The following is a 14,226-nucleotide window of genomic DNA, read 5'->3' as shown; positions in this document are numbered from 1 at the left end:
ATGGGTCACTTCTATTTCCAACAGTCTGAATTTGAAGAAGAGCTCTAAGCAATTTAGGAGGAGCCTGAATGAAAGAGTAAATTGGAAAAAATACTTCTTTTCTCAATCTCTATGTCTTTGTGTCTTACTCAATTGAACAGAAGAGCTGATACAGAATGTGATTTCTGACTGATGTGCAACAAAGCACAAACCAAATGGATAGAGAAAAGAAACCGTGGTGCCTTTAGAATTTTCTTGGTTCTACTAGAATGAAACTACTGAAACACTTTTTATTTTAATCAAAAAAGTTAACACCAAGCAATTACTTTGATTGACTCCAAGTGACACTTTGTACTCTTCTCTGACAGCCATCTGTTTGGCATTGAACACAGTCATTTCAAGAATTATTACAGAGAATTGTTGCAAGTGTCAAAACTGATGGCTCTGTTACTCTCAGCCTGATTATCTGTTTCAGTAGAGGGGAAGGAGAAGAGAAAAAAATGTTTCTGAGAATGAAACACTACACTCTCTCCTGAGTGTCACAGGTCATAATTGCTACTTCTGTATGTACTTCTTAAAGGGTGGGCTCTCCAAGATGTTAATTCACCCTCCCTATCTTTTATATATGGAGTCTTAGTCATTCCTGTTTCTCTTGTTCTACTCCAAACCTTTATTACTTTTCACCTGGATCATTGAAGTGGTCTCTTAATTGTTGTCTTTTCTCTAACCCCTTACTTTCCATTCTCTTTTACACATTCCAACTAACGGATTTTTCCTAAAGTTCAACACTGATCATGTCACTCCCCTCTATCTGCAATGTAATGCTTAAATTCTTTAGCCTGGCATTTAGGGGCCTCTGTGATTAAGTTCGATTTACTTTTCTCACCTTATTTCATTGGCTATTCCCAATAACCTGCATATGCCTTGGATTTTCCTTTTTTAATGCTTTTTGTCATGCTCTTCTCTCCCTCTTCTGATTTCAGTACCCTCTTCCTTCAACTCTACCATCTCCATATATCTTTTAGGGCCCAGCTGGGATCGCATAGATTCCATGCAGATGTTCGTGAATCCACAAGGCTAAGGCAGTCCCTTCCTTCTATGGGCTGTGGCATCTTCATCACAAACTGCCACAAATTATAGTAGTGTCAATTTTAATGAGGCCCTGTAGCATCCTATATGCTCAACAAATATTGTTAAAATTTTAAAAACATGACATTCCAGGTCATCTTGTTACTACTGTGTTCCTAAGCTTAAACTAAAAGTGTCAGTTGCCACAAAAACAACATAACGCTTATTTTTTATTATTAAAATAATTCTTAGTGGAAGCCAGATTTGGAAAGGGAGGGGAGCATAGTAAGTAGATCATGCCTCCTTGAAGTTTGATTTTGCTGATAGAGTTGTTTTTTGTTTGTTTGTTTGTTTGTTTTTACCAAAAAAAGAAAAAACTGTAGAGTGAAGTTAGTTTTAGAAATGCTTAGTAATGTGTTCCAGTTTGCGAATGCTGCTGTTGTGTAAAATACCAGAAATGAATTGGCTTTTATAACAGGGATTTATTAGGTTACAAATTTATAGTTCTAAGGCCATAGAAGTATCCAAACTAAGGCGTCAACAAGAGGATACCTTCAGTGAAGGAAGGCTGATGGTGTCCAGGACACCTCTGAGAGCTGGGAAGGCATGTGGCTGGCATCTGCTAGTCCCGGGTTGTGTTTCAGTTCCTCTCAGCTCCTGTGAGTCCTTGCTTCTTTCTCCCAGGGAGTTTCTCTCTAAGCGTCTGGGGGTCCTCTCCTAGCTTCTCTGGGGCAAACTCTGGGCTTCATCTCTTAGCTTAGCATCTCCAAATGTCCTTCTGTCTACATCTCCAAGACTCTCCAAGCATCAGCAAGTATCTGGGTTTGTGTTGGCTCTTAGCTTCTCTCTTAAATACTCCAGTGAACTAAACAAGACCCACCCTGAGTGGGCAAGGTCCACACCTCCATGGAAATAATTTAATAGATTTTCCACTCTAATCAACAGACTAATCAGTCTGTCCCCACAAGATTTCATTAAAGAACATGGCTTTTCTGGGGGACATAATATATCCAAACCAGCACATAATGTATCCTTCTCTGTGTTGATCTGTTAAAGGTTCTGGGAGAACCTGTAGCACAAGACCCCACATGAGCTGGTTCATCCCTTCCTCTTACACCCTGCCATGTTTAGCAGACACATCCAGCTTCTTTCCTCTTGGCACATTTGCATTCAAACTCCCTCTGCCTGTATTGCTTTTCTCCAGATCTTCACAACATGCTCCTTCACCTCATTCAGTTTGTCTGTTCAAAAGTCACCTCCTAAAGAGGCTTTGCCTGACCCCTTTGTCCAAAACAGCCCTTCATCCCTTGCTGCTCTCTAGCAGAGCTTCTATTATTTCCTGAAATAAACTTAGTTTTATTTGCTTATTACTGCCTCTTTGACTAGAATATGTTTCATAAGGGCAGAAAATTTTTCTTCTTTACTTTCGTATCTGTACCACTTGAAATAGTGCATGGCACAAAGGAGGTATTCAGTAAATATTTTGTGAATAAATGAGTAAATAAAAAAATCCTGTTTGAGTTTTGAGCCCAGCATTTCCTCAACTTGTATAAACATAATCATCTTGGGAAGTTATTTTCATGGGGTTGTATTCTGTATCCTCTGGAGGGACTGAGCAGTGCAGATCACAAAGGGAAAAGAAATTAATCAAGAGCCATGGTTAATCAACAGTAACTTATAGTGCGAAAGAACCAATTATAAAATGGGAAATTTATGCTGCATGTTAAGCAGAAAATGCAGCAGAAGTAGCAGTTGTTTTGGTAAGAAACAGACATCTTTTAAGATTATTTATTAACCTGATTGGATACTACAGATGTGGGAATCCATTTGTAAGGCTTCCCCAATGCCCATGATCAACAATAGTATGTTGGACAAAAATCTAATGCCAAATAATTAAAGATCATTGCAGTTATTAGAAATTAAAAGGGAAGTATAACAGAGCATTCTAGCATAGTCATTTTGATAGTCAATTTGCATTGAAAAAGTGTTTCTAATTAAAAATGTTTATATTTATGTGATGATCATTGGAAGGCTTCGAAGCAAATAACCATGGGACACAAAAGGAGCCTTTCTGGAAGAAGTATACATGATACTGAAATTCAATGAGAATGTATTTTGTAAATTCTTGGAACCTAAATAAATAACACTGGGCTTCAAAATTATATGCAAAGATGCTACTCCAAACACATTATCAGCAGCATAGTTGTTCTGATTTATTTTGACATTAATGGTTAGATGCTAAAGAATTCAGTCTCACTTCATTTTCTTACTAAACCACTGAGCATATTGTAAAAATTCCTGATTAAACCACAAAATGGAAAGAGGTGAAATTCCTAATCAAGTTAGTTTCCCACATCCTTTCCTCCCCACCCCTAAACACCTGTATTTTCAGTTTCAGATTCAGATGAATCAGGGAATGGTTTGTAGGGTAATGACTCCAAATTACTAAGGACTTTTTGGCACACTGTGAAAGCTCCCTCTTTTATAGCTATCTTCAAACCATAAATGTTATATTTTTTGGAGGAAAACCAAAAGATGGCCAACTATCCCAGATTCGTCTAGGTTCTTCCCTCTCAGTTTGTTCTTTTCTCTGTGCTTGCAAGCAAACTCACCTCACCCATCCTAGAATAGTTCCAAATATTCTGTTGACCCTTTGGGATTCTGTGCTATATTCTTCCTTTTAATATCAATGCCTTTGACACAGTGGTTTAAATAGAATAGAATCCTGCCTCCCATTCTTCAGCACCCATTCTTTAGCTGCTGGTAAACTAATTTATGCTCCTAAAATTCTACTGAAAGTCAAAGCCAACAAGTAACATAATCATTGAGTTCAATAACCGTTACTTACTTTGCATTCTCCTTGCCCCAGCTGCATCGTTTGATATGTAGTTCACAGCACCTTTCTTTGAATCTGTGACATTATCTACTACCTCTCTGTCTACCATCTGCTTCCCTTTCTCGCCTTCCAAATGCAGGCATTCCCCAGAGTTTTCTCATCAACCTTTTTCTCTTTTCTTCATATACTCTCTCCATTGGTGATTTCAAGTAACTTCCAAATTTAGATCTATGGCATAGATACTTCACCGAGCTACCTTTTACTATACATCCCTAACTAAAGTCTTCCCTCAAACTTGGCATCTGTAAATATGATGTGTTTTCCCTCTAAAATCTGAAAATATATTTTTTTTACTTTTTTCTCTCCCCTATCTAATCTCTTACATATATTCTAATTTTAAAATTGCTTTTGTTTTATAATGTGTAAATTCCTCACTTCTCCTTAATTCAAAGTTCAAATCCTTATCATTTCTTGCCTTGAATATTATAATAGCTTCCTAATTGTTCTCCATGTCTCTAGCTAATTCTGTCCCTGCTGCAGTTCTGGCTCATGCCTTCCTACCTACTGAGGCCAGGTGCTGTCCTACAGCACATAGCTTATCACATCACTGCACTGCTCATGAGTCTTCAATATTTGCTCACACACCATCTATAATCTGTAGAATAAAGTCTAAGTTTTAGCTGTAACCACAATCATTTCCAACAATGTTATTGATCTATGACATTGCACAATGATATGTATAATCCTGGGGATCTGGTGGGATGGGGGTCTTTAAGGGAGACAAGAAGGAGAGGAGAAAGCCAAACAGAAAAGGAAAAGCAAAAAGTCTTTCCTTAAAAAATTAATAGCATGTATGTATGTAGCAAAATTATAAATATAATTTTCAGGATAGAGGTTATCTCAGGTGATGAGAGAGGAAAGGAAGCATGGCCAGGGAAGGCGTCTGTTCTAGTTTGCTAATGCTGTTGGAATGCAAAACACCAGATATGGATTGGCTTTTATAATGGGGTTTATTTGGTTACAAAGTTACAGTCTTAAGGCCATAAAGTATCCAAGGTAAGTCATCCACAATCGGGTACCTTCACTGGAGGATGGCCAATAGTGTCTGGAAAACCTCTGTTAGCTGGGAAGGCACGTGGCTGGTGTCTGCTCCAAGTTCTGGTTTCAAAATGGCTTTCTCCCAGGGCATTCCTTTCTAGGCTTCAGCTTCTCTCCAAAATGTCACTCTCAGTTGCTCCTGTGGTATTTGTCCTCTCTTGGCTTCTCCGGAGCAAGAGTCTGCTTTCAACGGCTGTCTTCAAACTGTCTCTTATCTGCAGTTCCTCTCTCAGCTCCTGTGCATTCTTCAAAGTGTCCCTCTTGGCTGTGGCAAGCTGGCTGCTTCTGTCTGAGCTTATTTAGTGCTCTAGTAAACTAATCAAGGCTCACGCTGAATGGGTGGGACCACATCTCCAAAGAAACTATCCAGTCAGAGTCATCACCCACAGCTGGGTGGGAAGCATCTCCATGGAAACACTCAAAGAATTACAGTCTAATCAACACTGATACATATGCCCACACAAGATTACATCAAAGATAATGATGTTTGGGGGGACATAATACATTCAAACCAGCAGAGTGTCCTTGGAAATTTATTCTGGTAAAGTTTTCTGTCTTTCAGACAAATGGTATTGGTAAAGTGCTTGTTCTTTAATTGTTTTTGTATGTTTTAATTGATTTATAATCATAAAGTATAAATAATTTTAAGTAAATTTTTAAAACTTGAAAATGATGTGTTTATTTCAGGAATGTATAAATTAATATACATTAAAAAGAAAACAGTCTTGGCATTTAATTTTCCTGCCCTCATAGATTTCCTTATTGCTCCATTATTGTAACTGAAGCAGATGATGGGCTGTTCCTCAAATGTACCTGACATCTTTCTATTTCCATGCCTTTCTGTGTTATTTGCATTGCCCCCTAACCCCACCCAATTTCTAGCTCTTGCAATTCCTGTCAGCCTTCACTGTCCTTCACAAAAATTTAATTCTCTAAGGAGCCTTCCCTGAAATCTGAATTTCTGTAGCAGAGATTAGTGGTGATATACATGAAGCACGTTGAGATATACCTTGGGAGTTATTCCTCCCAGATGTGTTTTGCATTTTGTTTTCCACCTTTTGCATAGTTGTGTGTAGCTGTATTTTGTTTTTTTTGTTTTTGTTTTTGTTTTTTTTTTTGTCATGTGCTTGTTGTATCCAACAGCTAGTAAGATTGTTGAATGCATCTCTTAGTTTGCCAGGGCTTCAATAACAAAATACTACAAAGTGGTTGGCTTAAACAACAGGAATTTATTGGCTCACAATAATGGATACTAGAAATCCAAAATCAAAGATATTAGCAGGCCATGCCTTCTCTGAAGTCAGCTTGCTGACAATCAAGCCCTGCCTTTTTTTTGTCTTCTCCTGTGGCTACCACTTCCATGTCCAAATTTCCTTTACTTATAGTGATTCCAGTCAGATTGGATTAAAGCCTGCTCTGTTTCAATTTGTCCTCATCTTAATAGGAATTTTAAAGATCCCATTTTCAAATTACTTCACACCCACAGGGTGGGCATTAGGACTTTAATGTGCTTTGTAGGGGCATGATTCAATGTACCACAGTATCTTATTCTCTTTCCCAAGCATTTGTAATTAGCTATCCCTTCCTGGTAATTGATAACATAAATTATAACATCTTGTTATTTGCATGTGATGTTGGGATTAAAGGGAGAAACTGGGAAATAGAAATGGGAAAGATGAGAAGGTATGGGAAAGAGACCTATTCCTTCTAGAGAAGATGAATACTCTAACAGGCAAGTTCAGGGATAAAAATTAAATTGATCATATTGGAGAGTTCAACTCAAAATAATAGGTGGAGATGAATGTTTGAGAATATACAGTATTGGGAATACACACATATATCCTCCTCTCTCTCTCTTTCTCTCTCTCTTCCTCTCCATCTCCCTCTCTTCCCCCCACCCCCCAAAGATCCTTTTTCCTCTCTCTTCCTTACCATGGGCATGTCAGATTTTCTCTGAGATTAAAGAAGGATAAATCTATTTAGTTCAGGCAGCTTTTACTTTCAGCACTGCTAAAATCCCTGGGGCATAAGCTTTAAACTACAGCCTAAAAAGGAATAAGAAAACACAGAGAGCAAAGCACAAATTACTTTCTCCAAAAGGATTTTGCCATGTCTTAAATGTATTTAAATATAGCCATCATATTGCATAATAGCCTTCTTTTATCCAAGCAAAGCTATCTTTAACCACTTCCTCATAAGCTATTTTCCTCAGTCCTTTAATCATTTATGATATTTCTTTCTATACCTGCTTCAAATATTCTCCTTTTTAATATTCAAAGATCAAACCTGGAATCAGTTCTCTGATAATGATCTGATGGAAACAGTTACACTTCCAACTCATTATGTCTCTCCCTCTTTTTCCTTTTTTTTTAAAAAAAATGCATTTCGATTTTATACTAAGCCACTTTCCTATCTATTCTAGTGTTGCCTGCCTGGAAATATGCGCTTTCTTTCTCTTCAAAGCTGTGTTTATATACCATCCAAAAGTGTCACTACTTGGAGCCTGGCTTCTTCTGACAAGAAGATATTCCTGATTTCCAGGCACTTTATGAAACCGAAACATTGAAATGCAAAGAGAGGGCAAAAAAAGTGATACCAGGAAGAAAATAAATTTAAACAGTTAAACACATCAGAGGTGTTTTCTTTTTTTTAATTTCTCTAAATAAACTATGAAAATAGTTACGAATGGGCAAGAACAACTTTAGAGACCAAATACATTGTTAACATGCTCTGTATTCATTGATTTTTGACCCTTGCCCCAACTGTTTCTTATTGAATTGTCATATATTCTATTAGTGGAAAAAATATGCATCCCTGGAATACTGCAGTTATGAATCAAAGAATCATAGGAAGATAAAGATGAAAGCAATCTTAGAGGTCACTTAATCCAATCTCTCAATTGGAAAGTAATCACATCTGCCTGTTTCTGAGAAGTAGCAAGAAACTGTACTTAAAGGATCCAATCAAAAAGTGAAAAGAATATGGCTTTTTCATTAGTCTAGGGATGGAATCCCTTATCTGCCTCTGTGAGCAAATTTGAACCTGTGGAGATAACAATAGTGACCAGTTTGAAAGTTTGTAAGGAATAAATAAAAAGCCTATAAAGCAGCTATCACATGATAGGACATAATGTACATGAGATCTCTTTTCTCTGCTTGAACACTTCCACTGCTTTCCAGTGTAGCCCAGGCCTTAAACTAAACAACTTTTGAATATTTGACATCAACAACTGCTTAATTGTTAAGTTTTCTTCTTCTCCAAGTCAATTAATTCTTCTCATGCCCAGTGTCTTTAATCTTTTTTAAAATACCAAGTTTCCAAACTCAGCATCAATTTCCTGGCTACTCTGTTCTGCTTTCCTCCAATTCACAGCATCCCCAGCTTAGAATGTCAGGTCCAGAGATGCAGGCCATCCACAGGCAGTGTGTGCATTTTGCTTAATTTTACCTACTATTGCTCTTTCTTTATAGCAACTTTGTGCATGATTATTGGAAATGTTCTATGACCTGGACATTCAACGTGGTGGCATTGTCTTACATCTTTTGAATAATTTCTTTCTTTAAGGCTTTTCCCTTGGTTGACATAATATATTCTGAATTAAATTCTGAAATCCAGGTAGAATAAAGAAGGCATTTTAAATTTGGCTGGTGACATGGTAGCTACAGAGGCAATTCTTCTAGGCCAGTGGAAATTATCTTAGTCTTAATATTCTTTTATTAAACTTTTGCTTAGTTCACATACTTGCAGACTTTCTGCAAAGCCCTAGAAATCTATGTTTCATATTATAATTATAAACTCAATTTTTGGAATTTTTGGTAGATAATTTTTATGCCAAGAGTATTTTGATGCATTAAATTCCATAAACCTTGATCTAAATTGAAAAATTAAATTTCCCTTTCCCTTTATCAGATTATCATATAAGGGAACTGAGAACCAAAAAAACTATCTCTTCATCCTCCACCTACCACTTATCGTTGTGGAAGTATAGGCAAGACCTTTACAGTTATTTCCTCATCCATAAAATGTGTACATTCAACTTGAAGATCTTTAAAAGTCTCTCTTACCTCTCAGAATCTACCATTCTGTGATTTCTTGTACCACTATCAGAGCTCTTATTGATACCAGAGCTGCATTATATTCATGCATTTTTTACAAGGCTGAAACCTGACACAATCCAACACTTCAGTGCCCGACCCATGATGCTCTAATAATATCAGTTCATCAGATGAGTGTTGAGTCAAATAAAACTCTGTAAGATATTGGCTTCAAAATCTTAACTCATAATTTCTAGATGGTATGCCCACAGCTCCAAACTTGAAGCATGTAGTTAAATGTGAAATGATCTCATTTTAACATTGGAGGAAATCGGCTTGCTGGTCAGAAGGAAAGATTTTCAATTCAGTTTTAATTGGTAATTTTCCTCTGGGGGAACTTGAAGAGCTATCATGGTTAAAGGAATAAAACATCAAACAGCAAAACTATTAATGAATAATCATCCAGCAGGGGAAGATAAGAGGACTCTAACTTTCATTTTTGAGGTCTGAGTGAATTGAGAAGGTATCTGCAGTGGGTGACTTGTTATCTAGGATACAGCAATTATCACTGATAGAAAAGAGAGGGAAATAAGCAAATATCAAGTTAAGCACATTGGGTTTTATTTAAGGAAATGCCTCCTCATGTGGGCAGTGATGTGTTTAAAAGTGAGATATTTTCTTTTACTTGTTTCTATTTTAAGTGATTGCTTTGACAGGTCTTTGAAGGAAAGATCGTTTTTCATCCTGCAGATTCAGTAAGTGCCCTTAAATGTCTGCTCATGTCACATTTTCAGTTGGAGGCAACATTGTGATTTGCTTCCATAGTAATCTACCAGTCAGTGATGATTAAAACAAATGGCATTGAATTGTCAGGGTACCGTGCAAGAGAGCCACTAATTAATTATTTGTCATAATCTCCCAGTGAGGAAATTACTGCTTAACAAATCCTTTGCATTTTGCACTTGAAGAGTGCTTAAAAAATCATGTGTGGCTATGAAGAAATGACCATTTGTGCTATTCTTAGCAGGAGGCAAAGAAGGAGTCTGAAGAGCACCCATGTCTACTCTGTGACCCACTCCTGGGCCTCAAGCTTTAAGTTCTGTGACAGCCTGCATAGACCATGTTGCTTTGAATTCCAGATGATTGTGTGTGAAGCATTTTAATGTTTTTTTTTTTCTAATCTCCAGAGAGAGAAGTCAATAAACAACAAATTAATTCAATTATTAAACTGCCCCTCCAAAAATCATCCTTTTAATTTAGTAATTTTCATTTGGAAGGCATGTATAACATGCAGATTGGAAAATTTAAATGTACTCTGGCAGTTGTGGAACAAAGCAATCTGGTATAAAATTAGTCCTGTGTAGTTGGAGTAAGAACTGTTACAAGGCACTTTCAACTTATATTTTTGCCAGAGTGACCTATTTCTCAGCCAGAATCTGTCTACAGGGTGGACCCACCAAGAAAGAGTATTTCTGCATTGTTTTATATTGATAGATTGAGGGCAATATTTTAACATAATTTTGTAGTGAGCATATAATAGTTACACCATTATATACAAATAGAAAGAAAAATCTCTGTACTTGTCTCCTAATGGGGAATACTGGAAAAGAACCAAGATTTCAATAACATTTTTAAGATTTTCTGCAGATAAACCTCACCTTAAAACTGGACAAATCATGAGGAAGTGCTAGTGAAGGTGATATTAGTGATACTAATAATCGTAATAACCAACAATTATTGAGACTCTTATTAGATGCTTGGTACTATGCTGAGTAATTTGCACATATCGTCTCATTAATTCTTTTCAATAACTCTATCATTCCTGTGTATGTGGGGAAATTGTAACCTGAAGGTGTTGAGAATTTGCTAATGTTCATGCATCTAGTAGTGCTGGAGCTGGCTTAGAAACAAGGTAAGTATTCTTTCAGAGGCTCTCTCTTTACTTTGCATATCTCAAAACCCAAAGGGACCAGAAAGTCGCCTATCCAGCCTCCCTTGGGCCCTTATGCTAGTCCTCCACCTCCCACATGCCTGCGCTCTTATTCTGTGGCTGAAACCCCTCACAGCTGTTGGTGGGTAGAATGAATTCCTTTTATAGTTTCTTCCCCCCTTATCCTCAGTATTACTTGAGATAGCCCAGCCATTTTCAACCATTCCTCTTTGTGTAGCCTTTTGCACAAATTATTCTGTAGATGCATAGGCCAGTAATACTGATCAAAGCAAACTGCTCTGATTGGCACTCTCCACCTCCCACTCCACTCTGCCATGCCACCCCATGCCACCCCACAGCAGGCCCACTTGGGAGTTACAATGGTTCAAGCTACAAACCCATTATATGTGTATTTATTAATGCACAAATTATATAATAATATGATTAATAATTATTTTTTGCCCTCTGCCAGGCTCTGTTCTGGGTTCTTTTTCAGTATTGACTCATAGGTGTAATTTCATTATAGCTCCTTGATGTAGGTATCATTATTATTGCCATTTTACAAGTAAGTAAATTAAGGTATGAAATGTTAAGGTCACATGACTAGCAAGTAATGGAACCGAGCATGAACCCAAGGGTCTGATTCCAGAGTCTCTACTCTTATCTATGACACCACAGCTGTCTCTACAAGTGCTACTCTCCTAATAAGCTATATATTATAGAATATATGAAAAACAGAATTTTTAAAGGAAAAGAATATTCATAATAGTAGTTGTCCTCATATTTTCATCCTGTGCCCCCAGTGAATCAAGATGATTCACTAATCATCTTGAACCACCTCTGTGATGCATGTGCCCACCTTCGGAGATCATTTATGGGGCCTACCCTCCATGGTTTTTGTGTCCTTTTCTACCTTGAGAATCAATGATGAGAGTCGGGTCCATGACCATAGGGTTGTCTGTCCATCCATTAGTTTGGACCACTTCTCTCTCTACCTCCCCACTGTCCCCGTGAACCTGTAATGACTCTCCTATTGCCACCCAGCCAGGTTGAGCAAAGCCCCAGCTTCTGTTCTTTTCCTCCCAGCATATACTCATGTCCCTTTTTCCTTGAGCCTAAATTTGCCAGATTCATTCTTGCAGCAGGGAGCTGCAAAATAATTCTCTATACCATTGGAAAAATTAATTTGAGTATCCACATAATTCTTTCTCTTTCCGTCTTTGGTCTTCAATCAAGTGAGACCTTCCTGTGAAGTTGTCCCTAACTGCCCTATTTTGAATTCATGTATACACACACAGGCACCCATATTCCCCCTCTCTGCCTTACTTTTCTCCATAGCACTTTTGATAAAATGATATTTTTATCTATCCTCCCTCTTCTCACTCAAAAGTAAATTTCATGATGGCAGATTTATGTACTTCTGCATCCCCAAAGCTTACAGCAGTGATTGAGTTATAGTAGGCCCAATAAAAATTGGTTGAAAGAATGAATACACTGGTTATTTTTCTGAGATGAACAATGTAGGGATTTCAAATAACCTGACAAGCCAATAGAATAAATAATATAGAGCAAGAGAGCTTTATTAGTCACATTCAAAAATATCAAAAATCTCCTGCACATTATTTCTACCTAATGTGCAATAGGAAGTTGAACATCAAGTAACCAAGTTATGTATATGATTGACAAGGAGAATTGTGCCGGTCCAAAATAAATGCCCCTTTTGTTTAGTGAATCGTTTGTTTTCCAGATAAACATTTATTTCACTTTGTGACTGGGTACATAGTACTTAGGTGTTACCACCAGACTGTAGCATTGCTGGTGAAGTGTTTTGAACTAATGCAGAATCGATGCAGTTGGTTGGAAATCATGATGAATACTGCTTGTCTCACCATGGCCACTGGGGTGTCCCAGGCCTAGTCAAGAATTTCTTTATAGCAGGTTTTCAGGAGTTGCGACTGGTTGGAAGGAGGGCTGTGGTTAAGGGGCTTGTTGTGAAGTTGCCTTTGCATGGCACTGTTTATAAGACTGAGCAGCAACAGTCAGTTTCTTCCTCAAAAAGGGAAAGGGCTGATGCAACCATCTTTTGACCACTGGGCATGATTGAAATTTTCAATACTCTGAATACTGATGAAATACACCATATGAAAGAATTGTTACTTTCAACTTACATCAGATTTGCTATAACTGGAACAGCTTTTAAGCAGAATTGTAAGGGCCTGTTACTTACACAGATAATACACAATCTTAGAATTAAAAACATTTTATTTTCTAAATTGTTACTCGGCACGTAGGGGTTCCTTTTAGGAATAGGAGTCCATAGGAGATAGATTTGGCCCCAAGTATGTTAGATGAGTAGGAGACAACATAATTTATGAACTGAACTAAAGAAGGACACAGAGTCAGGTTGTATTAAACTAATATTGTGGCTGGCAAAGTTGATATGTCAGATGTTTCATTCATTTTAAATACCAAATCATTTCAATAAATCCTTTTTATAACTTTAAATACATTATACAGGTACAAAACCAGTAGAGATTGTGCTTAAATGTGCCAGACACATCCGTTTGCTTCACTACATCCTGTGTTTCTCATTTCCTTTTCCAAAGATATGTTTATCAGATTATTTTTATGAGCTGATCCATATTTTAGTTTTATTCATGCAGTCTTGTTTATTGGTGCTATTATGCTTATTTGATTCTTCCTTTTACATACAGATTCAACCCATGTAAACAGCATCAGAGCATTTCTCCATTCTTCACACAAAAAACAAAAAGGAATCTCCTTTTTAAATATCTTTGTCAATATAATACAGTCAGAAAAGAGTACTAGGATGCATTTGGGGCTATTTAGCATTAAAACTTCCTTTGAAACTGCTGGGTTGTATAAGATTATTGGTAAGATTATTTGCATTTCAGAATATGTAAGGTTGAATTTCATTACTGTGTGAATGCTATACTATTTTCTTTTTTTCCCCTAACTCCCCTCCCCTTCCCCCCTTCATTTAACAGCAGACAAACCCAGGGAGCACTGAATGAATCCGATGATCCTGAAACAGGATGTCTAAGAGATAACAAGCCAACTTCTCGACACTTCTATCCTGTCGCCTTGCTGCTTGTCAGCTCACATCTGCTAGTTGTGTGGCTTATTTTAAGTCTTGCATTACTATTAGCCAAATACCAATAAGTTTTATGTTGTATTCCTTTCTTTTCTACAAATTACAATGGACTTTAAATTATGGGGACAATGCTGTAATATTTCTACATTTTCAGATTCACAGAATT

The 14,226-nt window shown here is 37.2% G+C and overlaps 1 protein-coding gene across 4 annotated transcripts in view; it reads left to right on the top strand.

Moving 5' to 3' along the window:
• Positions 1 to 14,226, top strand: part of INPP4B (inositol polyphosphate-4-phosphatase type II B) — an 877,116-nt gene that overhangs the window by 861,018 nt on the left and 1,872 nt on the right. For 3 of the 4 annotated variants that reach the window (XM_037830717.1, XM_037830719.1, XM_037830720.1), the window contains one exon: positions 13,954 to 14,128. The exons of the other annotated variant lie outside the window; for it this stretch is intronic. In XM_037830717.1, coding sequence (XP_037686645.1) covers positions 13,954 to 14,128 — 175 coding nt within the window. Of the gene's footprint in view, positions 1 to 13,953; positions 14,129 to 14,226 lie in introns of those variants that run through there. 4 annotated transcript variants of the gene reach the window in all.

Source organism: Choloepus didactylus, chromosome 3 (genome assembly GCF_015220235.1).
Source record: "Choloepus didactylus isolate mChoDid1 chromosome 3, mChoDid1.pri, whole genome shotgun sequence".
In the NCBI taxonomy this organism is placed as follows: Eukaryota; Metazoa; Chordata; class Mammalia; order Pilosa; family Megalonychidae; genus Choloepus; species Choloepus didactylus.
This window is presented reverse-complemented; position numbering and strand designations above follow the sequence as displayed.